Source organism: Mixophyes fleayi, chromosome 1, assembly GCF_038048845.1.
Source record: "Mixophyes fleayi isolate aMixFle1 chromosome 1, aMixFle1.hap1, whole genome shotgun sequence".
In the NCBI taxonomy this organism is placed as follows: domain Eukaryota; kingdom Metazoa; phylum Chordata; class Amphibia; order Anura; family Limnodynastidae; genus Mixophyes; species Mixophyes fleayi.
Window position 1 is genome coordinate 145962266 of NC_134402.1, and position 27647 is coordinate 145989912.

Genomic DNA, 27647 nt, shown 5'->3' on the forward strand with positions numbered 1-27647 from the left:
TTACTTTACTTGGAATACAAATTCAGTTGTTGCCTCAGGCAGCAGAATGGTGGCTACATAGCTGAAAACTAAGTACAGAGTTAAACTACTGCAATATACTGCTGCATTAGATGTATCTATTAATATTTAGTTAGGGCTAACTGAAGCTGTAGTTGCACAGCCTTTGCTAATAAGATATCTCTTTTCTTGCTAACTCACATTTTCAGTCCAACTGTTTTATAGTTGCCTGTAACACAAAGTTGCAAATTACTAAGATTATTTAACCAATTTAAAGATGAACTCCATCAATGAGTTGTCTATGAAGGAGAAGCGCTGGCACCCACACAGCAGATTTCAAAACAGACTAAGCAGTTAGGTAGAGACATGTGGGACCTGATTCATTAAAGCACGTAAATGTCAACTTTTTGCGTAGAATGTGCGCATTTACTCTGCGCATGCCCAGAACCGGACAATAGGCCATAGAACACAGCCACATTCAATTAATTTTTCGAGTGCAAAGGTCTCTTATTATAGCCTGCAATTTCAGGGATGAAAGAGGGCGGGGAAGTGGCTTTTGTCCATAGACAATGTACAGTAAGTGCGTGCCAATCTCGAACGCACCCAGCAGCATCTGATTCAAGATTTGGACATCTCTCATGTACTTATTTTTTAGTCGCATCTCTTGCTCCAGCTACAGGTCTAGTCTAAGCACCGATTACTAGTGATGACAGCTGTGTATGCATGCTATTACATGTGTTTGCAATCAGAAGCAACTGTAATAATGAATTTTATGTACTGTAGACATTCATAACATCCTAATGAATGTATTTCATGGGAAAAAAGTAGTCGTTTTTTCTGTGCGTTCTTTTGTGACTTTATATTCCACATATGTATTGAACATATCATGCACTGTGTTGTTAAATAGAGCGGAGCAAAACTACACCCAAATTCATCACCACACGTATCCTCACATCTGCTCCTAGGCTTACGTATACCGATTTACATGTGTTTTAAAACAAACGCACATCGCGCACATTATGCGTGCCTTAATAAATCAGGCCCATGGTGTGGGACTGTTAGTGCTGACATGCTGATGTGAAATGGTGTGTGCATTATAAGTATGCTTTCTTTTCGTTATGTAACATATTCAACTCCACTCAAACCTAAACTCTTACATTTAGGTTGAGTTATCCTTAAAGAAACATGATGAGAAATGAAAGCATTATGCTTACCTGCCACCTGATGTTTTGTTTTTCTTGTGTGGGATTGCTCCACAGTTAGTAATGTTGTAGTGCTAACTTTGTTCTATAATGATCAATAATCTGTTCTGATTTAAAGCATTGTGGGTGGGTTTGTATGTATTAAGATGCAAGATTTTAATGTTTTAACTAGAGATGAGCGGGCTCGGATTTCGCTAATCCGAGCCCACCCGAACAGTGCGGATCCGACGGGATCCGAGCACTGTTCGGGAACTTCCGGCCGCCAAATGCATCCAAACCGAGGCTATGACATCCAAGTCTCGCGTCGGATCTCGCGAGACTCGGATCTCATAAATGCCCCACTCGCGGCCGCCATCTTCATTCTCCCTGTGGTTACTGAAGAGGGAGGTTGATGTGCTCTGTCCTGCTGATAACTTTACAAAAGTGGTGCTTTGTCCTGCTGAGTGAATTAGTAGTTTGTCCAGTGCTCTGTCCTGCTGATTCCAGTGGTGCTTTGGCCAGTGTCTGTGCTGCTGAGTCCAGTGGTGCTTTTGTCCTGTATTTGTTTCTGATAAGGCCATATCAATTTGTTAATTAGCCAAAAATCTTTTAAAAAATGTAAAAAAATCTCCAAAAAAAAGAAATAATTTTTTAAAAAAAAAAATATAAAAAAATAATTGAAAAAGTATAAAAAATATTATAGAGCAATATATTCTTGCAGTCCCAAAATAGAGGACCTGCCATTTCTTTTACTACGTTCATTATTTCTGTAGTTCCAAAAAATAGGAACTGCCAGTTGTATTACTACGGTCATTGTTTGTGTAGTTCCAAAAAATAGGAACTGCCAGTTCTATTACTACGGTCATTGTTTGTGTAGTTCCAAAAAATAGGAACTGCCAGTTCTATTACTACGGTCATTGTTTGTGTAGTTCCAAAAAATAGGAACTGCCAGTTGTATTACTACGGTCATTGTTTGTGTAGTTCCAAAAAATAGGAACTGCCAGTTGTATTACTACGGTCATTGTGTAGTTCCAAAAAATAGGAACTGCCATTTCTATTACAACGTTCTTTATTTCTGTAGTTCCAAAAAAGGGGAACTGCCATTTTTAATACTATGTTCTTTGTTTTTATCTGTGCAGTGGAATTCAGACCAGTTGAGGGTGATATATTGTGGCCCCGGTACCAAATTGGGTACCGGGGGCACTCCACTACGCAGACCAGATAGATGCATATCAACTACATTCAGTGTTGGGTCCAAATCCAAAATTAATGAAAATGACCTGTCATCGTCAAAAACAAGAGGCATTGACGCGCTCGAACTACACCCTGTATATGCTGCAGAGGATGTAGGAGCAGGCAGCTATGCAGTGGAATTCAGAACAGTTGAGGGTGATATATTGTGGCCCCGGTACCAAATTGGCTACCGGGGCAACTCCACTACGCAGTCCAGATAGATGCGTATCAGATATTAAACTACATTCAGTGTTGGGGAAAAATCCAAAATTAATGAAAATGACCTGTCATCGTCAAAAACAAGAGGTATTGACGTGCTCGAACTACACCCTGTATATGCTGCAGAGGATGTAGGAGCAGGCAGCTGTCCAGTGGAATTCAGAACAGTTGAGGGTGATATATTGTGGCCCCGGTACCAAATTGGGTACCGGGACCACTCCACTACGCAGTCCAGATAGATGCGTATCAACTACATTCAGTGTTGGCTCCAAATCCAAAATTAATGAAAATGACCTGTCATCGTCAAAAACAAGAGGCATTGACGCGCTCGAACTACACCCTGTATATACTGCAGAGAATGTAGGAGCAGGCAGCTGTGCAGTGGAATTGAGTCCATTTGAAGGCGGAGGTATTGTGGCCCCGGTACCAAATTGGGTACCGGGCCCACTCCACTACGCAGTCCAGAAAGCTAACTCGGTGCAACGTTTTAGACTAAAAAGAATATTGTGAGGTGTGAGGTGTTCAGAATAGACTGGAAAATAGTGGAAATGATTGTTATTGAATGTTATTGAGGTTAATAATAGCGTAGGAGTGGAAAACAACCAAAAAACAGCATTTTAGTGCTTTTTATGCTTTTTAAAAAATAAATCAGAACCCAAAACCTGAAATCAGAACCATAACCTTTTGTCAGGTGTTTTGGCAAAACAAATCAGAACCAACCCAAAACCTCAAGCTAATCAAAACCTAAAACCCAAAACACAAAACACTAAAAGTGCCCGGTGCACACCCCTAGTTTTAACTGGTACCAGTGCCATAAGGTACAGGCAGGCAGGTTTAAAGCATTATTGTAGGGTAGTTTCTTAACTCTGGTTCCCCAGTACACCTAACAGGTGATTTTTTGACAATTAAATGAGGATGAGGTGAACAACAGTAAATAAGAAGAAGAAATTAGTTTGATATTGCCATCGGTACCTATAGCACATTAATGTCTTAAGCATCTGGAGGAGGGGTGTTGGATTCTGAGATTTGTCATAATTAGATGCTTGTGACATCTGTCTACAAAGGGACATCTCATCATCAACATTTATTTATATAGCGCCAGCAGATTCTGTAGCGCTTTACAATTGGGAACAAACAGTAATAATACAATACTGGGTAATACATACGTACAGAGAGGTAAGAAGGCCCTGCTCGCAAGCTCACAATCTATGGGACAATGGTTTGATACATAAGAGTAAGTGCTACATCATATTGAATATTTGTCCAGCTAGAATTTAGTGGGCTGTATGTTCAGTCACACAACAATGTTGGTCAGAGGGTTGTTGTCTTGTGTTAGCTGTGTAGAGGGTGGTAATAGGGTAACCTAGGGAGATTAAGAGGGTGGTAGGAATATCTCCTTTAATCCATTTGACTTGGTTATTATTATCTCATATTTTTTGCCAGAGAAATATATTTAAGAGGTTAAGCTAAAAATGGGGACGTGTCAGTTGCATGATCTCTCAAGAGATTAATATCAAAACATAGATTTTTCAGTTTGTCTTTTATTTTCTAGTTGATTTTCTACATAAATTTTTAATCGCCTTAAAGTGTTATGTTCTCCTTCCACAATTTTATTGGATTTAAGTGGATTATTTTCTCCATAGATTTTCATAGGCTGCATGATTATTTACTACACAGGAAATATTAGGAGATTCTAGGCTGGTAATTTTCTTGTAAGACAACACAAGCAGCTTTTTCACATAAAATGGTCTAAAATTGCATTGATTTCTTATTTAATTAATGTCATAATATTTAATTGTAGAGACTGAAAATGACTCATATAGCCCAGCCCTAAGCATAACTATTTGGGTAATAAAGGAAGTTGAGAAGTAACAGCTCTGGAAAAGAAGGTATCTATTGTACTGTTGGAGGGTAGTTGGGGGTCTATGTATTAAGATCATGCAGTGCCAATCAATATGTATGCTGTAAATCTCACAGATGCATATTTAAGCATTGCTAAAATGTGCCATGCTGGGGCTACATTGTGAGTTACACACAAAGAGGAGAGCTCCATTGCTCCATTGCTAATTGTCATTGCTGAAATACAAATACTAGGGCTGGCAGGCTTGGTGGAAATCTGCAGTCAAATTGTACTGTGTTATATAAGTTACACACAAAGAGCAGAGCTCCATTGCTCCATTGCTAATTGTCATTTCTGAAATACAAATACTGGGGCTGGCAGGATTGGTGTAAATCTGCAGTCAAATTGTACTGTGTTATATACGTTACACACAAAGAGGAGAGCTCCATTGCTCCATTGCTAATTGCCATTGTTGAAATACAAATACTGGGCCTGGCAGGCTTGCTGTAAATCTGCAGTCACATTGCACTGTGTTATATAAGTAACACACAAAGAGGAGAGCACCATTGCTAATTGTCATTGCTGAAATACAAATACTAGTGCTGGCAGGCTTGGTGTAAATCTGCAGTCACATTGTACTGCGTTATATAGGTAACACACAAAGAGGAGAGCGCCATTGCTCCATTGCTAGTTGTCATTGCTGAAATACAAATACTAGGCTGGAAGGCTTGGTGTAAATCTGCAGTCAAACTGTACAGTGTGATATAGGTAACACACAAAGAGGAGAACTCCATTCCTCCTTTGCTAATTGTCATTGCTGAAATACAAATACTATTGCTGTCAGGCTTGGTGTAAATCTGCAGTCACATTGTACTGTGTTATATAGGTAACACACAAAGAGGAGAGCTCCATTGCTCCATTGCTAATTGTCATTGCTGAAATACAAATACTAGTGCTGGCAGGCTTGGTGTAAATCTGCAGTCACATTGTACTGTGTTATATAGGTAACTCACAAAGAGGAGAGCTTCATTGCTAACTGTCATTGCTGAAATACAAATACTAGTGCTGGCAGGCTTGGTGTAAATCTGCAGTCAAACTGTACGGTGTTATATAGGTAACACACAAAGAGGAGAGCTCCATTGCTCCATTGCTAATTGTCATTGCTGAAATACAAATACTAGAGCTGGCAGGTTTGGTGTAAATCTGCAGTCAAATTGTAAAGTGTTATATACGTTACACACAAAGAGGAGAGCCCCATTGCTAATTGTCATTGTAATAAAGGAAGTTGAGAAGCAACAGCTCTGGAAAAGAATGTATCTATTGTACTGTTGGAGGGTAGTTGGGGGTCTATGTATTAAGATCATGCAGTGCCAATCAATATGTATGCTGTAAATCTCACTGATGCATATTCAAGCATTGCTAAAATGTACCATGCTGGGGCTACTCTGTGAGTTACACACAAAGAGGAGAGCTCCATTGCTCCATTGCTAATTGTCATTGCTGAAATACAAATACTAGGGCTGGCAGGCTTGGTGGAAATCTGCAGTCAATTTGTACTGTGTTATATTCGTTACACACAAAGAGGAGAGCTTCATTGCTCCATTGCTAATTGCCATTGCTGAAATACAAATACTGGGGCTGGCAGGCTTGGTGTAAATCTGCAGTCACATTGCACTGTGTTATATAGGTAACTCACAAAGAGGAGAGCTTCATTGCTAACTGTCATTGCTGAAATACAAATACTAGTGCTGGCAGGCTTGGTGTAAATCTGCAGTCAAACTGTACGGTGTTATACAGGTAACACACAAAGAGGAGAGCTCCATTGCTCCATTGCTAATTGTCATTGCTGAAATACAAATACTAGAGCTGGCAGGTTTGGTGTAAATCTGCAGTCAAATTGTAAAGTGTTATATACGTTACACACAAAGAGGAGAGCCCCATTGCTAATTGTCATTGTAATAAAGGAAGTTGAGAAGCAACAGCTCTGGAAAAGAATGTATCTATTGTACTGTTGGAGGGTAGTTGGGGGTCTATGTATTAAGTCAAATTGTCAAATTGTAAGGTGTTATATACGTTACACACAAACTCACAAAGAGGAGAGCTTCATTGCTCCATTGCTAATTGCCATTGCTGAAATACAAATACTAGGGCTGGCAGGCTTGGTGTAAATCTGCAGTCACATTGCACTGTGTAATATAGGTAACACACAAAGAGGAGAGCTCCATTGCTAATTGTTATTGCTGAAATACAAATACTAGTGCTAGCAGGCTCGGTGCAAATCTGCAGTCACATTGTACTGTGTAATATAGGTAACACACAAAGAGGAGAGCTCCATTGCTAACTGTCATTGCTGAAATACAAATACTAGTGCTGGCAGGCTTGGTGTAAATCTGCAGTCAAACTGAACGGTGTTATATAGGTAGCACACAAAGAGGAGAACTCCATTGCTCCATAGCTAGCTGTCATTACTGAAATACAAATACTAGGCTGGAATGCTTGGTATAAATCTGCAGTCAAACTGTACAGTGTTATATACGTTACACACAATGAGGAGAGCTCCATTGCGCCATTGCTCCATTGCTAATTGTCATTGTTGAAATACAAATACTAGGGCTAGCAGGTTTGGTGTAAAACTGCAGTCAAATTGTAAGGTGTTATATATGTTACACACAAAGAGGAGAGCTCCATTGCTAATTGTCATTGCTGAAATACAAATACTAGTGCTGGCAGGCTTGGTGTAAATCTGCAGTCAAACTGAACGGTGTTATATAGGTAGCACACAAAGAGGAGAACTCCATTGCTCCATAGCTAGCTGTCATTACTGAAATACAAATACTAGGCTGGAATGCTTGGTATAAATCTGCAGTCAAACTGTACAGTGTTATATACGTTACACACAATGAGGAGAGCTCCATTGCGCCATTGCTCCATTGCTAATTGTCATTGTTGAAATACAAATACTAGGACTGGCAGGTTTGGTGTAAAACTGCAGTCAAATTGTAAGGTGTTATATACGTTACACACAAAGAGGAGAGCTCCATTGCTAATTGTCATTGCTGAAATACAAATACTAGTGCTGGCAGGCTTGGTGTAAATCTGCAGTCAAATTGCAAGGTGTTATATACGTTACACACAAACTCACAAAGAGGAGAGCTCCATTGCTCCATTGCTAATTGTCATTGCTGAAATACAAATACTTGGGCTGGCAGGCTTGGTGTAAATCTGCAGTAAAATTGTACGGTGTAATAAACGTTACACACAAAGAGGAGAGCTCCATTTCTCCATTGCTATTTGTCATTGCTGAAATACAAATACTAGGGCTGGCAGGCCTTGTCTTCTGAATTTGCTGTCAAAGTGTACGGTGTTTTCAATATGGAGTCACAGCAGTACAAGGAGAGCAGGAGCACCAAGCAGCTGCTGGCAACAGTCATGATGATAGTTAACCCTCTACGTCATCTGGTAAAGCCTATGTTAAAGTGCATAGTGTTTGTAAGTCAGGGAAACCAAAATGTAAAAAAACACCTTTCACTTTGGTCAAGCAAAAAAGACCTGTAATCCAGGCAAAGTTATTTGCAGAAAAAAAAAACATGCCATTCTACACACTCAGTGGCAAGGAAAGAATGAGGCCTTAGACTTTCTCTATGAGTGCTAGTTCTGCAACTGTCTTCTTGTAAGGTCAGTTGTGACCAAGGAAGACCTTGTGATTCGGACTCCAAAAGTGGTGTGCAAATACATGTGAAAGCCCAGCTGGAAGAAAACAGTAAGTCATTAGAGGAATTTGCATGTTCACATTCAGAAATGAGAGTCTATCCATGAGTGCGATGTGGAAATCTGACCATCCTGATAGTGTACCCATAATAAAAAACCCTTTCAGCATTTCTGCAGAAGTGTAGCTGGTGATACACAAATTGAGGATGTCACTTTAGAATTGCAACAGGATGAGGAGGATATTTGTGTAGCTGATGAGGGCGCTAATGAGAATGTTGATGAGGATGATGGCATGAAGTCCTGCACTGGTGGAAGCAGTTCTTGCACGTGATAAGAAGAAGAAGGTCATTGTCATGCCTGGACATAAGACCAAAAATTCCACTTCTAATGTGTGGAATTATTTTTACCCAAATCCTTGTCTAGCTATTTGTAGTGTTTGTAAAGCAACAGTCAGTAGAGGTAGGGACCTTAACCATCTAGGAACCTCATCCATGTTACGCCATTTTAAGCGAGTTCATGGCAAGATGTTGGAAAAATCAGAAACCTATACTAAAAAAATAACAACAAGCAGTCCATTATCAGTTAGGACCCTTCTCTCACCTATATCCCGACGTCTGCAATCTGCCCCCACAACACCGTTCTCATCAATATCCTCAGTAGCAATCGGAGTTAGTCCTGCATCCATGTTGGTAAGGCTAGATGACTCCTCCACTATCCTGGATTCCTCAGAAGAATTCTTGAGTGTTAGTCCCACTTCTGCTGCTGCTGCTTCTGCTGGGTGTGAATCAGTGAAAACTAACAGCCTTCTGGTTTTTGCCAAGAACAACTGCATGGTGGGATGCATTTAGTTACGAGGGAAGTGCAGGTCGTGGCCCTTGGTTTGGCCCCTAGATGCAAGCGAGATAGGTGAAACTGACAATACAAGGAGTGGGAGTAGATACCTTTGAGAGGACTGTGGTATTCACAGGTGAGCAGGTAGGACAAGCAGAATAAAGCAGGCGGAGTGCTGGATGCGGACTGGTGGTACACAAGGTGAATCACAGGTGAGCGCTCTTACAGTCAAGCTGGTTGGTACTTAGTTCTGAAGGCCGCGGGGTAATGGAGTAAACAGGAGGATGGTCTAGTATTCTAGCCGAGTCGGTACACTGATCATATGACTGCGGTGCAATGGCGTAAGCAGGAGAGTAATCGGTTAAACAAGCCAAGTCGGTACACGGTTCAGATGTCTGCGGTGCACTGGAGTGAGCAGTAGAGTAGTTAGTAAAACAAGCCAAGTCGGTACACGGTTCAGATGTCTGTGGTTCACTGGAGTGAGCAGTAGAGTAGTTGGTTAAACAAGCCGAGTCGGTACACAGTTCAGATGCGGAGATCTCACGGAGGAGTATTGCAGGATCGAAGCAGAAACGCCAAAGCAAGCAGTCACAGAGAGCTCCGGGAACACAAGGGTAGTCAGGAGGAGAGCCTGTTGATCTGACACAGGTATAATGTCAGATCCTCTCTTTATTTCGGATTCCCCGCCACAGGGTCACATGATGTTCCATCAGTGAATCACATGAGTTCCTAATTGCAGGCCAGGCAAGCGACTGACAGGTGCTGGAGAGAATACAGGTGAGCGCTCTTACAAAAGGAAATTTGGAGACCCATGTACCAACTCGCTTTGCACTGCCTAAGCTGCCGACCCTCCAGTGTGTACTCGGAAAGAGTTTTCAGCATGGCCAGGAACCTTGTCAGTGATCGGCGTAGGAGGCTACTTCCTCAAAATGTGGAAAAGATGGTGTCATAAAAATGAACTTCAAGTTCCACGAGGAAGGCCTTACCCGCCAATTATATCAAAATACTGAGACTTCTGTAGTGGTGGATTCCAGCGGTGATGAATTAATAATGTGTTAGGATGATGTACAAACTGATGAGGGTGAGAATGAGGCTGAGGATGATGACAACAACATCTTGCCACAGTAGAGTTCATTAACAGCAGTAACTTTAGATGCCTTAAGCCCATAGTTGCCTTGTTTTGTGGGGGCCCAAACAAACCAAATACTTCAGCCACAAGGAGTGGCACTTTTGTGGCTGAAGGGCTTGGTTTGTTAACGTGTGCATGTCCTTTTTAAAATCCAACATAAGGGTAGGTGGGAGGTCCCAAGGACAATTCCATCTTGCACCACTTTAAATTTCATCTACCGCTGTGTGCCAATGTTGCCTACATGTGCTATATACTGTTGTGTGCTTAGCAAAAATCTTAGACACCCATTGATGATGCAGATGACTCAGCACAACATTTTGACATCTGGTCTTGTCTACTATAAAATAATTTAGCAGAATTAGTGACACCTCTGCTGTAACTCCACCTGATCCTTCTATCAACTATCAACATCCAAAGAATGGTGGAGGTTTACTTTTAATTTTTTTATTCGGTATAAAGACAACAGTTTTATTATCTTTTTAGTGCATTGACTGGCACCCTAGATTGGTCTGGGTCTGATAAAAGCACGCATCCCTGGGGGGTCAGCACTCGTTGCCATGTATTAGCTGTAGCATTACCTCAGTTATCCAAGAAATGGGTGGAGCGATCATATGAATCATAACTGGTTTCATGATCCAAGGAAAATTCCATCTTGCTCTACTTTTCTATTCTGCCACTGCTGTGTGCCAATGTGTCCTAGATTTGCTAGGAACTGCCATGTGTTTGAGTCATTACTCTGTCGCTTACCATCTAGCCAGGTCGCTGCAGTATTTGTCAGAAAGTGTATGAAAATAATATTGTGACCTGTGAGCTGGTCAAAATTGACTGCAAATGACTTAAAATTAGTGTTATTGAGGTTCATAATAATGTAGGAACAAAAAAAGAGCAATATTATGTGATTTTAGCATATTTTAGCAATTTTTCTAAAAAATACAGGTCCAAAACCAAAACACACGAGGGAGGTTTTGCCAAACCAAAACCAAAACACAAAGTTAATCCAGATCCAAAACCAAAACCAGAACACGGGGGTCAGTGCACATCTCTACTCCAGATACAGTAAAGTGAGGGCATAGCAGCAGAGGTTTGAAGACTTGTCTCTGGACATTTTCCATGAACATGTCTATATTTTATTTGCTTACCAGCGATGTAACGTTATTTCATATTGAGTAATCATGTCACATATTTAGTTTGCCTGTATTATACTTGTCACATACTAAATGCCCCTGGTGTATTGAATACTGGCTAGTGGGTAAGTACAATCTCTATTAGTGTAGCAATTAAGCACACATTCATTCTGACAGTATATGTTTTGCAGTTTAGTAAATGGCTGCTTCCACAGATAATCATGAAGTCCCACGATGAGGTATATCTGTGCACTATGGTCAGTGCACGAAGAGTGTGTAGTACAGCCAGTCACTGGGTGTGGTCAGTCAGTTTGATTTCTCTAAGTTGTGAATACTCTCCCAGTCCCCATAGTAACAGTTACAGACAATGTGACACACGCAGTGTTCTTATACCTGCACAGCTCTGTGACCCAGGCTCCCACACTGACAGCAGCAACACAGATCCCTCGTTCTGTGTATGTATATTCACATTTTACAAAACGTTTCTATTGCAACTATTCATTTTGCATGTTTTGTTTGCTTTATGTACATTGGTGTGTACTGTCTGCTAGTTGCAATCTGAACTTTATATATAGTTTTTTCTTGTTTTAACTCATTGGTGAGACATTCAAATGTACAACTTTTTTTTCAGGGGTATGCTGACATCCACATTTAATAAGAACAATTAGCTGCTAATTTAAACATGTAACTTCTTGGTTATGATTCCTATCCAATTTTATTTTTATCAACTGTATTACCCTAAGGGCTCTATTTATTAAAGAGTGAAAAGATGGAGGAAACACATATACAAGTACAGTGGCGCACGCAGGGGGGGTTTCTGAGTCTCTAGAAACCCCCCCCCTGTGCTAACTAAGTGGCCACTGTCCTATACAGCGCCGCGGCTGCTGTATAGGACAGAGCTGGCGAAACGGAGCGCATGCGCAGCAGCTCTCTCTCTGTTTTTTTTTTGGGATTTTTTTGGGTCAGCGGGGAGAACCCCCCCCCCCCCGACAATCCTCCGTGCGCCCCTGAAGTACTGCTTCAATCCTTCTTCTGTAATCATCATCTCAGGATGATGGTAGCACAAACAAATAAATAAAAAAAATGCTCTGTTATTTCAATAAAGCATTTTTTCAATCATCAATAGCGTTAATATATATATTTTTTTATTTTTTTAATATTTGTTTTAGTTATGTATTTTTTTTATTATTGGACCTTAAAGTCCAAGTCTAGAATCTCAATTCCACTGCGAATGAGTGAACTAACTAGATGGGTCACACAACGACATATCCCCAGAGTATTGCTCAGCTGTCCCTGTGATTTTATTGATAAATTGCAGCTACAAGTAATTTTCTATTGCGCAATGAGTGGTGATAGAAAATCAGCCTTATCACCACAGAATGATAATAAAGTTGTAGGAAAGTATATTAAACAATTTTTAAAGAGATTAAAGCTATATTGGATAATATCCCAACAATAAAGGTGTCATTCCTCGTTACTTTCACACGTTACTCTTATTTAATGAAAGTTATTATTTCTATGTATGGCCATGTGATTTATTAGATAATAACATAAGGCATAATATATTTGTTTTCTTTCCTCTTAGGTATTATATTTGTTATATCGAGGCTGAGATGTATGATCGTGCACCTCGATCGCTTGCTGTCACTTTGGGCAGCACTCAGGAAAATGTGGGACCGGGGTCTTATGACTTGATCTCTGACAAGCTACTTAAACCAGGTTAGTTCCAATATGTCAGTGTTAAAACTGCAGGAAGCAATGTTAGAATCCATTTCATCTGAAACTATACACTGCAGTATGACTTGGTCCGTTGGTCATCTCTATAGTATTTAAGTATTGCCACAACAAATGACTCTACTGGTGCATTAAATGTGCCTTCAAATGTTTGTAGCAGCATCAGCCATAGTTCAGACATGCAATACATAATGAGTGACTGTTTAGTTACTAGGAGTCTGTGATTAATATGATTTCTCTTGGACAATGGAATGGGACAAGAAGACCTAACATAAAGCTTACTACAACTCATACTCCATTAGCTGTCAAGAGATTAATTCGGCAAAGGGGAGACTACTATAATAAAACGGTTCAAATTCTAAGAAGATACAGTGTGGCAAATTAAAGAGAATACGCAACTCAAATGATGGATTTGGTTTCCACCAGGCTGTAGAATTGGGTCTTCCAGGAGAAAGGGAATTTCTTTAGGCTTATTTGTAATTGAACCAGAATAGCTATTCTGAAGACGACAAGACAGTCTACTATTTCCCAAATAGTGGTCATCTGACTAGAATGGCCCAGGTGAACTTAAGATCTTCTTGGTTGCATAAAGAAAAGTCAAAGGAAGAGCTTTATGGCCAAAAGGGTCTTGAGCCAGTAACAAATTATTTACATAATTATGTTTTATTTTTCTGTATTGTTTAACAAATCTAGGAAATAATGTTCTTTTTTGTGCATTTTGTCTGCACTTTCATTGCTTATGGCATCAATAAAATGCATCTGAAATGCAAAATGTAGACTTAACCTCATGTGTCAATCTCCCATTGTCCCATAGATTGTAAGCTTGCGAGCAGGGCCTTCTCACCTCTTTGTCTGTTTTACCCAGTTTGTTTATTAGTTTATTATGTTTGTCCCCAATTGTAAAGCGCTATGGAATATGTTGGCGCTATATAAATAAATGATGATGATGATGATGATAATGTGACGCTGTCGCATTCTACATTTCATGTTTGTGTTTTCATGTTTTAGGTGGATATGCCCCCTTTCTATCAGTGGCAAAGCGTGATTTTGCCTTCAATGACCCACAGACAAAGTCCATTGCGCCTGGACCAGGACAGTATGATATTTTCAATTTAAAGGTGAAATTAAAATTGATTCAGAGATTACTTAAATGAGAACAGAGATAAATGGAATCCTTGCAGAAACTGAGAGCACAAGACTGTGTAATGGGTCTCCTGCGTGTTATAAGCCCTCTGAGATCTTGTGAGCTGCTTTTAAACCATCTGCTCCAGCTCATTTCATTCTAATTACTCTATAAGTTGTCATTCTTTAAACAATAATACTTTTTATTTAATGGCTTGAGAATGACATTCACAAAATTGTTATTTCCTGAAACCATAACCTGTTTTAACTACTGCTCTGGAAAATATGGCTTCCAGACATTGGGAAACATTTAGGAAAGTAGAGTGATGAAAACTAGAGTAAAAAGTGTATGTATGTATATATATATATATATATATATATATATATATATATATATATATATTAAAATGTATTTGAATCAGACCAGTCCAGTTCAATAAAAGGTGGTATTTAAATAAACAGAAGCCTTTTTAAGCATTTTTAATTCCTCCTCTGTTATTGCCATCCTGAGAAGGCGCTAGCGATTGGAGGACACTGGTGGTATTTGTACCACCCCTGTAGATGATAAATAGGCTACCCCATGATTTACATGGATACGCTTTGTTATAGACCCCAACAAAGGCTATCGTCAGTAAAAACCTTCACTGGCCTGGGGGCTTTGGTACATAAATGCTGTAATTTTTACAATTCTCACGTTGCTGAGGGTAGTTTCTGAACTGAAAAACTGCAGAAGCAGTTTCTTCCTTTTTTATGGCATCATCTATTTGTGGTATTTTACACCTGTTTTCTGAATTTGCTTGTTTGTTCTTTGGGTAAAATGGTTGTGAAGTGAGGAAATGTTCCATTGTTAGATAGGAGGAGCTGCCTAAACATGGACAGAGCCTGAGGGGCTCCATGTGGATTAGTCCCTGCCACAGACCACAAATGCAAAAATTATATTTGACTTTGCTGCTTGAGATATTCTGAAGAACCTTAAAAGATGTAAATTTATGGAAGCATTTGTGTTTTAGTAGCAGAATTTTCAGGTGATGTTTTTACTTTTTCTAAAATGTCTTTTTGTGCTTTTCTGTCACGTGCCACAAACCCACAGAATGTAGTGCAAAACATTTGTTAGTCGGAACACCAGAAAGCGTTGTAAACCAAACAGGGTATAACAGTAGGCATAGCAACCCTTGATTCTGTGGGCCCTGGAAGCCCAATATGCCCGGTTAGAGTGAGGCCCCTAAGGCTAACGGCATATGGATGCTTTGTGCTACCCATTTATATTAGCCTAAGGAGCACTTTTATGCTATTTCCTGCACATAACAGGTAGTATAAGTGCTAACTTCCTGACACAAGTTCTGCCTTGCTCTGAACTCTGTTGCCAATATATTCACAGTATGAACCAGTGTACATGTGTCAGGAACTTAGAGTCTATGCTGTCTGCTTTGTGCAGGAAAACAGCTTATAAGCGCATAGTTGCCTAGGCTAATAAACAAGGCTACATTAAGCATACTCACTGGTGTACCCTTCTGCTCCAAGCTTACCTCATCTCACTGACAGGTGCTGTGTGGGGAGATGAAGAGGGAATGGGACCTCTTTATTATTATTATTATTATTAGGGTTTTCGCTGTGTACCATAGTTGCCAACATTGGCAACTTGTGTTCCGGGAGGTCCGGGAGGCAGTTGGGTGTGTGGGGGCGGGGCTCAAAGATTTGCGTTGTTAGCCCCGCCCCCAAAGTCGGCAGCATCACTTTTTTAGTCCAATAAAAATAGGGGCGGGCCACAATGACGCGTACATGGCCCCACTAAACCCCGCCCCTTACATTTAATTTGCAGAGCTGGCCGGGAATCGGGTGAATTGCTTGCTTTCCTGGGAGTCCTGGAGATCGACCCGGATTTCAGGAGTCTCCCGGACATTCGGGGAGAGTTGGAAAGTATGCTGTGTACTATATAGGGCATTAAAACATACAACAAAATGACAAAACAACATAATTACAAAGTGCCAAAATTATATGATTACAAAATACAAATTTACATAATTACAAGCCACAAAATTGTAAGGAAAACACTAGGAAAGAGGGGATGAGATGTATAAACAAGGCAGACTATACTTTCATAACCAATAATATCCTGTGTTTTTTAGTATCCCTCATTGTCTTGGGTTTCAATAAAAACATGCTGATACTTAATTATTGTTCTACAGATCATGGCAAAATCAACAATGCTTTTAAAAAAACAATTGTTGAAAACCAAACAACTTTCTCCAACAAAGTCTGCTTACTTAACATGTAACTAGTGTCCAAGATTAAAATGGTAGATTTTTTTGGTTGTTCTCTTGCGCTGGTAGAAATGTGCGACAATTAAGTATTCCATACTAGTATATGGAGCTTAGGTATGCTATTTTATTACATGCACTTTTTATGTAGAGACAAATGTTTACACTTATTGTGCCGTTGAACCGTGTCACATTTACAAATGAGACAATTAGTTTGGAAGGAAGTTCTTTACAAGTGCTCTGTAATATTATATTGAATATATTATAGTGAATAACATATTTATTTTAACAATTACAAGCTTGGTTGCAGCCTGCCATTAACTATCTTGTTACATTCGGATGCCTCAGTGCAGCCGTTACAGCTAGTTTGCAGTGTTTTTTTTATTCCTCTATTACATTATCACAGCTATGGGTGATATTTTTTTTAGGAAAAGGTGAAAGGAGGACAAACCATCCAAAACAGAGAGAAGCGTTTTCCAGAGTCTAACTCCTCTCTGCCTGGACCTGGTGCATACAACCTGCAGATTGGAATACATATGGATGAAACAAAGAAGACCTCTTCTAAGTCTCAAAAAGTAAATTATGTTATGATATGAGATGGGTCCAATATACTCATCAGAAAATAAGCTATTTATCTAAAGGTCACAATAAACTTTTATGTGTGTATTTTTTATTTTAGTGTTGAGTGCTGTGTCTTTGGATAAAACAGACCCACTAGTGTTTAGAAAATGTAATTACTCCAGATTTAAAAGTTATTAGGAATAGATTCATAATTAATACATAGGTAAACTAGTTTATCAATTGGACCAGAGAAAAATTAATTTATCAACTTGGCTAATGGGTAAATAGAAAAAAACTCTTAATTTTTTATTTACCATTTCCTTGAGCAGATTTTTATTCTATTAGTTATCATTCATTCTATCAGACTATTAGCAGTCCATCATAAATTTCAGGCCAATAATCCAGCAACAAAGAGGCTGGTTCTGTTGCCTTCAGGGTACGTAACCTTTAAAAAGTTGTTAGTGGCTCCCATGAAGTGACCTTGTTGTTCAGCATGGTTAATGCAGAGTAAATTAATATGATAACAGAACTCATTGATCACTCTATAGGAAATGAGCTACCAGTGCAAATTGGAATTTGCTTGTAGTATAGTGTATATAATAGTAGTATAGTATATATCTGTGAAGCAATATAAAATATAGTTTTTTCATGAGGTTATTGGATTTTGGTTGACTAATTACATTATCCTGTACTGAGATATTTTTTATTTTCATTATATTGTTTTTGCGCTTACATTAATAATTTTGATTCATTAACCAATACCAGTCCATAGCTATAAGCCATATTAACACTGCTCACACATACATAACATAACCCATTTAACAAATAACTTTCATACTGGTGTAAATTCATCAGCTTGAAAACAGTCAAGTTTCTGCATCTACATTTCATCAGTTTCTGCAAGTCACTGGAAGACTGACTTTGGCTGGTGACATCATAGAGCATGGGATGATGTCATGGCTTGTCACAATAAAGTAAACCAGGTAGATTAGGCACTGCTGTTTTATGTCTTGCTGACTAAAGGACTCAGGTCTATTTGGGGAAATATCATAGGCTGTTCTGTTCCTAAATATATTGAAAGCTAAGCCAGTGTTATTACCCATACAGAGAGTACAAAGCCAGGTTAAAAAGCAGCAGAAGACTGGTGCACCGTCCATCCCTGTACCAGGACAAGCATTCGGTTATGAAGAAAGTGAGGATGGTTCCCTTGTAAGACAACTTCCACCTCCCATGGACAATACTTTGGGTCCTGCCTATTACCAGCCATTAAATGTAAGTGCAAATTGTGCTTATTTGACTTTTGAATAGTATAGCACTTTTTATTTTACTTTTACTATAGGCCCTCACTCCTAACTGCTTTACTTTTCAAGTTACTGGTACTCAGGTAATGGTAGCTACTTTAACAGTCTACTTTCACATGCACAAGCCCTTCAAATAAATCGTGTATCATCCTCTAATAATACACTTCCATACAATGTAACTAGTATAGGTAGGATATGTTTCTCTCTTAGCAAAATAGGAAGACACTGCTAGTCGTTCATTATGTCTACTAATAAGGCAGTATGGATTTCTAATATAGTCCACTATACTATAAGGAGTCTATATTAAATGTATACATTTCTGCCCTTAGGACTAATATAAGGATTATCCCCCTGATTTTTTGACAACTAGTTGCTCTAAATATCGATATCTGCTGTCCAATATTGCGAGTAGAGACTTGATTAGATATATGGATGTATGCCCTTAGAGCTAGTATTAGAATATTATTATATTTAGAGCAACTAGTTGTCAAAAAATCAGAGAGAAGGAGGTACTCAGTTTTTTAACTAATTCCTCAGGAATAGCATGTTTGATCATTACTATAGATTTCAATGAGGCTTTTCCTCAGACTGTACTTTTAATGTTAGCTTTTTTAAAACTGAGTGCTAGGTACACTTAAACTGATTTAATTAAATTAAAGTACTTAAGTACTTGTGTCTTAGGTCTTTTCCTTAATAAGCCAAGAGTACTATATCTTATGATTATAGCAAAGCGACTACTGATGGTTCTTATACAGTATGGTGGTCACAAAACAGTGTGTTATATAAAATAAAATAATCTCTTGCACCTGACATCCACCTCTGTATTAGATTCTATTTTTGTCTTCATAGAGATGCTGTATGGAGATCTCCATTTCAGTTTAGTTTCTTGTTGATTATTTGCATATCAAATAATCAAGAAGATCAACACTTGATCAAAAACCTGGGGGTATATGTATCAAACAGAGAGTTTTCCGTTGGGTTTGAAAAACCAATCAGATTCTAGCTATCATTTATTTAGTACATTCTACAAAATGATAGCTAGAATCTGATTGGTTGCTATAGGCAACATCTCCACTCTTCAAACTCGCCCAAAAACTCTCAGCTTGATACATTTACCCCCTGGTATAGTTGTTAAAAGCAAAGAATTGCTGTGTAATAACAATAGCAAATTCATGGATATATCTTATTCCATGAGTAAATCCAAGCATGCGTTAAATCAAGTTCCATCTACTTAAGACAGAAAACGAAACTTCTTGGCAGTATTAAGGACTGTTCTCAAAGACTCAAACATAATATGATTATTATCATCATCATCATCACCATTTATTTATATAGCGCCACTGATTCCGCAGCGCTGTACAGAGAACTCATTCACATCAGTCCCTGCCCCATTGGAGCATACAGTTTAAATTCCCTAATATTCACACACACAGACAGAGAGAGACTAGGGTCAATTTTGATAGCAGCCAACCTACCAGTATGTTTTTGGAGTGTGGGAGGAAACCAGAGCACCCGGAGGAAACCCAACACAGGGAGAACATACAAACTCCACACAGATAAGGCCATGGACGGGAATTAAACTTATGACCCCAGTGCTGTAAGGCAGAAGTGCTAACAACTATGCCACTGTTCTGCTCATTATGAAAAATGTTGATAATAGATTCCTTTAATAATTTCATTATAATACAGTTGAATGGACTGTGTTCATACACATTTCATTTGCAATGTTTTTAATAAATTGTGAATGAACAGGTGATTGAGAACATGCTTCCTCAGATTTCATGTATAAGAGTTTTAATATAACAATAAGCAATAAAATAATGATTGAGACCATGCTCACATTTATTAATCTAAAGATAGTAGCATTTTAATGCTATTGTAAGGCTTGAAATACAATGTTTGTACTGGACATTTACAATGTTAAGTATAATAAGTGTATTTGTTGACCGAAGTTTTTTTAATTATACCCAACTGTTACACATAGTGGAGGCATCCATTCTGAGTATGCAGCCTGTGAAATCATTCAAGATTGTGCTTCAGAGATGTCACTGGCTACTAGTCTGCATTTTTAATTATGTCAACATAATGGATGCTACACATAATGGCTTCCTACATTACTACACTGTGGGTACATAACAGATGCACTTTAATACAATTACAAGCATATAGAGCAGTGGTGGTCAACATGTGGCATGTGGGCCGCTGAGCCTTCACCTACCTCCAGCTGTATGCTCCAAATCTGACATATTCTCGGCTTTGTTGCAAAGCATAGAATATGATTGATTGGGAGCAGCTGGCTTCTGCATTGTGTGACCCCCTTTGCATACAGCAGGGGGAATCATGCAGCACAACCAATCAGAGGACATGCCCCTAACATACTACTCAGTCAGAGTGGTTTGTGAGGGGCATGTGGGTAAGTCTGATCGGCATGGGGTTATGTGGGGATGCCTCAGTGGTATGTGGGAAGGTCTGAGTGGGTAGTTTCAGCGTACTTATGGGATCTATGAGCATGTGGGTGGATGTACAAAGTGGGGTCTGAGGGCATGTGGGGCTATTTGGGAGCCAGTGGCAGTTCTGAGTGGAATGTGGAGGAATTATGGAGCAGTTGGGCATGTGGATGCATTATGAGATGAGAGGTGAGGGAATACTGAAGTTGTTTGGGGCAGTTTGATCTTATTCTTGAAATTAAGGGTAATATGTGGACCTTTTGGAGTATATTGACCTTGAAGTATATTGTGTTGTCTATCACTTATATAGAGTGTAATAAAAATGTATATGTAAGATAGTTTGTTGACTGTAAATGAAGCATGCTTATCAGCAGCAGGAAGATTCTGGTGACACATTACTTTCCTTGGATATTTGATAATTACTCTATAAGTGCAGCCTGTGTAAAATATATGGACATGCAATAAATGCAATATAGTAGCCTGTGCTGAGAATACTGCTTATATTGTATTAGTGTTTGTTAAGAAAAACCTTAGCCCACTAGCTAATAATGTTGCATGAGAAACATGCTTAAGAGTAAGGCTGGGTATACACTACAGAATTTTCCGACCAATGTGTTATCTACAACGATTGTACCAATGGCTGAAAAAAAAGAAAAAGTTTTAATTAGCATGCTGATTCATGCGTACACACTATACAAGTTTTAAAAGATTTACCTTCAGATGTGTGCTCTTCATCTGTAATAACCGTCAGCTGAAAAGATCATGACTCTATGGAGATACTGATCGGGAGTTTGTACACACTGTAGGTCATTCCATAGCTGAATGATATTTATAGTTCTGCTGAACAATCACATCAAACGCTGATCCATGCTTTGGAACTATCCTTGTTCATCGCTGGAGCGTACACACTACTGTGATATCTGGCCAATCAGTAGTTTATCGTCTGATTGGCCCGATAATCGTCTGAAAACCTGTAGAGTGCCAACCTAAGACCCCGGTTTCAATATCATTGTCAGTTTTTCATGACTTGCACAAATAACTTTGTTTTAGGCAACATTAAACTATAAGTTCTAATAACAAAGGAATCTGTGCACAATTGGTGGTGTATAAAAGTGTATGAGCAAAATAGATAAAATACTTTTTGAAAAATATTGTAGATAATGTACATAGAATCATTGTAGTCAACTCCAAGTTCTGTGACAAGGTGAGAATACATCCAGAAGGATTGTTTCACTCTCGTTACACCACTGGCATCTTTTTTTCTTTGTGATTCATGTTGCATCTAGGTGCATAGGAAATGAGGCTGTGGGGGGTGAGTTAATGTTTTATGGGTTTTGTTTTTGAATCCAGTTCAAGTGTATGGAGAATTATTTCAGAATTGTATTTGGAGTGACTAAAGGTTCTATACTCGTTATAGAATGCCATGATAATTTGCAATATATATATATATATATATATATATATATATATATTGTCAACAATAGTATGTTCTTTCTTATAATACATGACTTGGTTCAGAGTTTCAAATACTTGATTGATGATTGTGGCTGCATCAGTTATAAATAACTTATTGTATGAATTTATTTAAAGAAAAAAGCGCAAGGCGCTTATTTATATAATTGCAGATGTACTGGCTTTGTTGTATCGTGTGGCACTTTGTATAGAAAAAGCATTCATTTCTGAGGTATTGATTTGTAAATTCTGAGAGAGGATGTCATGATTGGATTTGTATATCTTGTCTAAAGAAAGTCCCTCATGTTAATTAGACCTTTTTTTTTAGCTTCGTGGCCAACACACTTGTTCAGCCTGTATACACACCAGGGGAGGCGCTGCTTCCCTGTCTGTGTGGCTTATATCCTGCCTCTCACATCCTTTCCGAATAATGCACACAGAAGGTTTTAGGATATCACAGATTTCTGGTGGCAAGCGATGGGATAACTCCAGGTGACTTTTCCTGCACCAGTTAGGAAAGCTGAGTTATTCAGGAGAGGAATAACTGCAGCCAGGAGAACGCACAGGATATATGATTACACCAACATGTCCAGGGCGGACCTTGAGATTCTGTACAGCGGCAAGTGAATTGACATAAGCCATTCGCCAAACAGGGAGAAGATTAGAGAGAGGCTGAGGGAATGGCACCAACACCATGGTACCCAGGCGGAGGAAACTGATGGCGGCAGTGGCCAAAGCAGCGGCCCATTTGACGACCGAGAGCTAGGTGAACCAGACCCCCAGACAGAAGCAACATCTTCTGAACAGACTGTACCCGCAGAACCAGAGGTGACAGAATGGGTGCTGGACAGAAAGCCAGACACCCTGGAGGCTGCCGCCCAGTTGGCAGATCAGTATGTGGCAGTGAGGCCACACTGGCAGAAGCGCCAGATTAACAGCCAACACCATAGGACTGTACAATCAGGAGGACACCCCTCTTCTACTCATTCCCAAAAGCAAGTACCTAACCCTTCGGATACCCCTTGCCAGCCACCACCCTACCCTGCCCTCGGGAGTTATCAGAGACCTACGGAGCCCAGGCTGGATAGGAAGTGCCTGCGGGAATATCAGTCACCTCAGGATGGACTGTCCCACAGCCTCAGCACCCCAGACCCGTGCCCCTAATCCGAGTTCTGGGGCCTGGCTGACTTGCTTAACTGGCGAAGGTGAGCCATTAGAGACTGTTTCCACCCCTGCCAGCCCAACAGAGTGTGGTGTGTCTGAAGGTGACTTGGAGGGAAAAGTCACCTGTTTGTCCAAAAGACGCCCCAAAAACATGTGGAGGTACCTGCAGTCTGTTGAAGTGGGACCCCTGCAGGCAAAAGGACTTAGAGACTCAGGGGCTTCAATCACTACAGTAAGCCCCCATCTTATTGATCCTGCTACAGTATTGCAGGGTCGCACTGCCAAAGTTACTGTGGCAGATGGACTGGAGATGGAAGTGCCTGTAGCAAGGGTGTATCTGGACTGGGGAGAGGGCCAAGAGTTGCGAGATGTTGCCGTTATGGATGGCCTCCCAACTGATGTGATCTTGGGCAACGATGTTGGTGATGGAATTGTGACCGCATTTCTCAACTCTATTACTCGGAGCCAAGCTGCCAGACTACAGTCTTCAGGATCTACCCCCGGATGATGTCTGGGCATACTGTAAAGTACCCCCTGCATCCAAAACAGTATAAAACAGCACTGGTTTGTACTGAAATGTATCATTGTTCCATCTGACTTTCTGATCACTGGTACCTTCAACCGGTGTGAACTATCATTGTCAGGACACTTGAACTAAATAAACATAGTTTGCCTCAAGACTTGCTTGACAACTTCTTCCATGCTGTAATTTCCTGTGACCTATAGATTAGACCCATCTCTAATCTGTTTCTGGCTGTTCTGAGGTTTGAACCCAGCTTTCCAGTACCTCCGCTCTGCCCGCTATCCAGCAGCTCTGGTCAGTGTGATAGGCCAGGGCGGATCCATCCACAGCAACCCTGATCTATAGGAAGAGGTCAGGGGTACCAGCCCAGGTGCACCAGCAAGGGGGTACACTATCAGCGACAGTTACCCAGAAGGAACGTGGTTCTGGATGACTATAAGAAGTCCAGTGGTGGCAGCAGATTAAGCCCCTCCTACTGCAGTTAGAGGGCGCATTTACGATAAGGAAAGGGATCGGTGGCAAGGCAAGGCCAGCCAGGTCCAACAACAACAGACAGGGTGGCACAGGCGATCCAGTGATATTAAGTAATAACTATTAAATGATAATTATGTCCTTGGATTGGGCAGGTCCTCAGTTGCCTTTAAATTTCAGTGCATTTTTTCACTGCAAGGTTTTTTCTTTTTCTCTTTATCCCGCATAATCACAGCCGTTCTAAAAATGGGTTGCTTTGGGTAAAATTATTCTTAAAGTTATAGTTATAAATGATTGCATCACTACTACTGTGTTGCAGTAGTATAAGGTTCAGTAAATTAAACTTATTACCTATGTTGCTGGGCGATGTTTTCTTGGGAGACATGCCTGTTGTGACTATTTGTCATGATTATCTTGCTACTGCGATGTAACATTCTGTTACTATCTGCAGAAATTGAGCTTTTATTGCTAAGTCACAATTGTAATTCTGCAGAAATAATACTTTTTCATCAGGAGGAAAAAGCAATACAGCTATTTAATCTCATAATAAGAACTGCAAATCCACATATAAATATATATTTTATGCAGAATAACTTATTCTTGTAAATGTTACTGAACGTTCATTTAAAAAAAAAAAATAAGTCTAAATACATTCATGAAAGTTAAAATGCAGGCTTAGTGCTGGCAACTTTTATTTCTTAATCTGTCTCTGTGGGGTTGCACACATCTGCTTTGCTAAGGCAATGTTTGTATTTCTTTATTTTATTTCTGCTTGTGTCTTTTATGCTAGCTCTTGATTTGTTCCCATTATTCTGGCCTAGGTTTTATTTTAATGATCTTGTTTTCAAGATAACAGAAACCTGCACTGTTATCTTAAAACCAGATTGGTCATCCTAAAATCCTCATTGTTTGGTGGAAAACAAGACCCTTTGTATACAGTTCTGTCCCACTTGTTAACTTCATCTATTTATGTATTAGGTGGTCTCAGTGACAACAGCCACTGCTGTCGTATGTGATTTATGTTTACAATTAGTTGGGATAGCAATTTGCAGTACAGGTTACTAATCTATAGCCCAAATCACTGATTTGTTAATTTACTTGTAGTTATTTTTATTTTTCACTGTATTCATTTTTGGTCTAAGAGTTGTGGACCCACATACAATAAGTGTTATCTTAAATGTTGTTATTCTTGGATACGCTTATATGCATTTGTATATATCCAGCCAATAATGGTTATACTGTGACAAGGTATGAACCTTATGGCAAATTATACATTTTAGATTCTTTATGCATGAATTATTTCTCCATATTATAATCTTAGTGTTTTATTTCTCAGGGATTTCATTTGCTTTAAGAACATTTCACTCCGTACAACTGATGTACTTAAATCTAGAAAAGTTATAGGATTTTTATAAACTAGGCTTTATGATTTCATCATCATCATCATCATCAACATTTATTTATATAGCGCCAGCAAATTCCGTAGCGCTTTACAATTGGGAACAAACACTTATAAGACAATACTGGGTTATACATACAGACAGAGAGGTAAGAGAACCCTGCTCGCAAGCTTACAATCTATAGGACAATGGGAGTTAGAAACACAAGGGCATGTGCTACATCATATTGCACAATGGACCAGCTAGAACGCAAAAGAAAAAGTATTGAGTGGGCTGTGTGTGTGTTAGGATTTAAATGCCTTAGTCAGTATTTGCACAGGCTTACCTAGGGCGCGGAGTCTAACGGCCTTTCGGTCTTCACCAAGAACCACCGCAAGGTAGTGTGGTCTTTGCTGCCGAAGAACCGCAGGTCGCGGCCCCCAGGTTAGCCTACTGAAGTAAGGGAGAAGGTTCTAAGTGCTGGATAGTCAGACAGGCAATATGACAAGTGATGTAAGTACAGGCACTAATTGTGAATTTCCAGGGTTTGAAGGTCTGGAGCAGTAAGCGGTAGATGCACGGAGTTAATGAGTGCGTAACAGGAGATGGGTCCAGGAACACAGCCGGGTCGGTACACAGGAGATATCAGGTATACGGTGCCAGAGGGAAATCCAAAGAGTAGTTGATAATACAGCCGGGTCGGTACACAGGAGATATCAGGTATACGGTGCCAGAGGGAAATCCAGAGAGTAGTTGATAACACAGCCGGGTCGGTACACAGGGAAGACAGTCCAATACGTGGTGCCAGGAATGAGCCAAAGAATAGTCAGGTCACAGCCAGGTTGGTACACAGGAGTAGGAGGAATAAAGTAGTACACAGGGAGCAGGTTCACAGGAGTCAGGAACACAGGTACTGTTAGCCAGGAACAGGAAACACATTGCTCTGACACAGATAGCGTCTCAGAGCAGGAATAAGTAGTTTTTGAATTCCCCGCTCATAGTCACATGACCCCTGCTGCGAGAATCCGGAAGTGCAGCGGCGCCATCAGGGAGAGCGCTTACCGCTGAAGATGACAAGCTACCAGACCCGACAGTGCAGCGGATCGGGGAACAGGTAAGATCCTAACAGTACCCCTCCCCTCAAGGGTGGCCTCCGAACAACCTATAAGGCTTTTGAGGGAACTTGGCATGGAATTTTTTTAACAAGTTTGGAGCATGAAGATCTCTTGCAGGAATCCAAGAACGTTCCTCCGGGCCGTATCCTTTCCAATCAACCAGGAAGTGTAAGGAACCCCTGGAGATACGAGAGTTTAGAATCTCTTTAACCTCGAATTTCTGATCTGGCGTAGAGATGGCAGCAGGAGGTCTTGGTAAAGAGAAAAATTTGTTAATAACAAGTGGCTTGAGAAGGGAAATGTGAAACACATTGGGAATCCTCAAGGTAGGAGGTAACTTTAATCTAAAGGACACCGGATTAAGGACCTCTATGATCTTGAAGGGACCAATAAATCGGGGAGCGAATTTCCTAGAGGGGACCAACAAGCGAAGATTCTTCGTAGACAACCATACTTTGTCACCAGGAGTAAGTAGTGGAGTTGGTCTTCTTCTTTTGTCAAATGCTCTTTTACTGATAGCAGAGGTGTGAAGCAATTTGCGTTTAATAAGATCCCACCTAGCCGAGAAGTCCGATAGAAGGGAATCAACTGCAGGAACTCCAGAGGCGGTTAAATCTTTGAAGGGTGGAACTTTAGGATGAAACCCCTGAAGAGCAAAAAAGGGAGAAGTGGAGGTAGAATCATGTGAATTATTATTGTGAGCGAATTCTGCCCAAGGTAATAAATCGACCCAATCATCATGTTTAGCTGAAATGAAACATCTGAGGAATTTCTCCAATTCTTGATTCGTCCTTTCAGTGAGACCATTACTTTGAGGATGATATGCAGAAGAGAAATTTAACTTGATTCCACAAAGAC

General features: G+C 39.9%; 1 protein-coding gene across 1 annotated transcript in view; it reads left to right on the forward strand.

The window, feature by feature from the left end:
- The first annotated feature begins 12875 nt into the window (after window positions 1-12875).
- The window catches only part of STPG2 (sperm tail PG-rich repeat containing 2), a 629437-nt gene continuing 614665 nt past the window's right edge, over window positions 12876-27647 (forward strand). Inside the window, exons 1-4 of the mRNA XM_075201509.1 lie at window positions 12876-12981; window positions 14005-14114; window positions 16805-16951; window positions 18045-18209. Coding sequence (XP_075057610.1) covers window positions 12876-12981; window positions 14005-14114; window positions 16805-16951; window positions 18045-18209 — 528 coding nt within the window. The remainder of the gene's footprint in view (window positions 12982-14004; window positions 14115-16804; window positions 16952-18044; window positions 18210-27647) is intronic.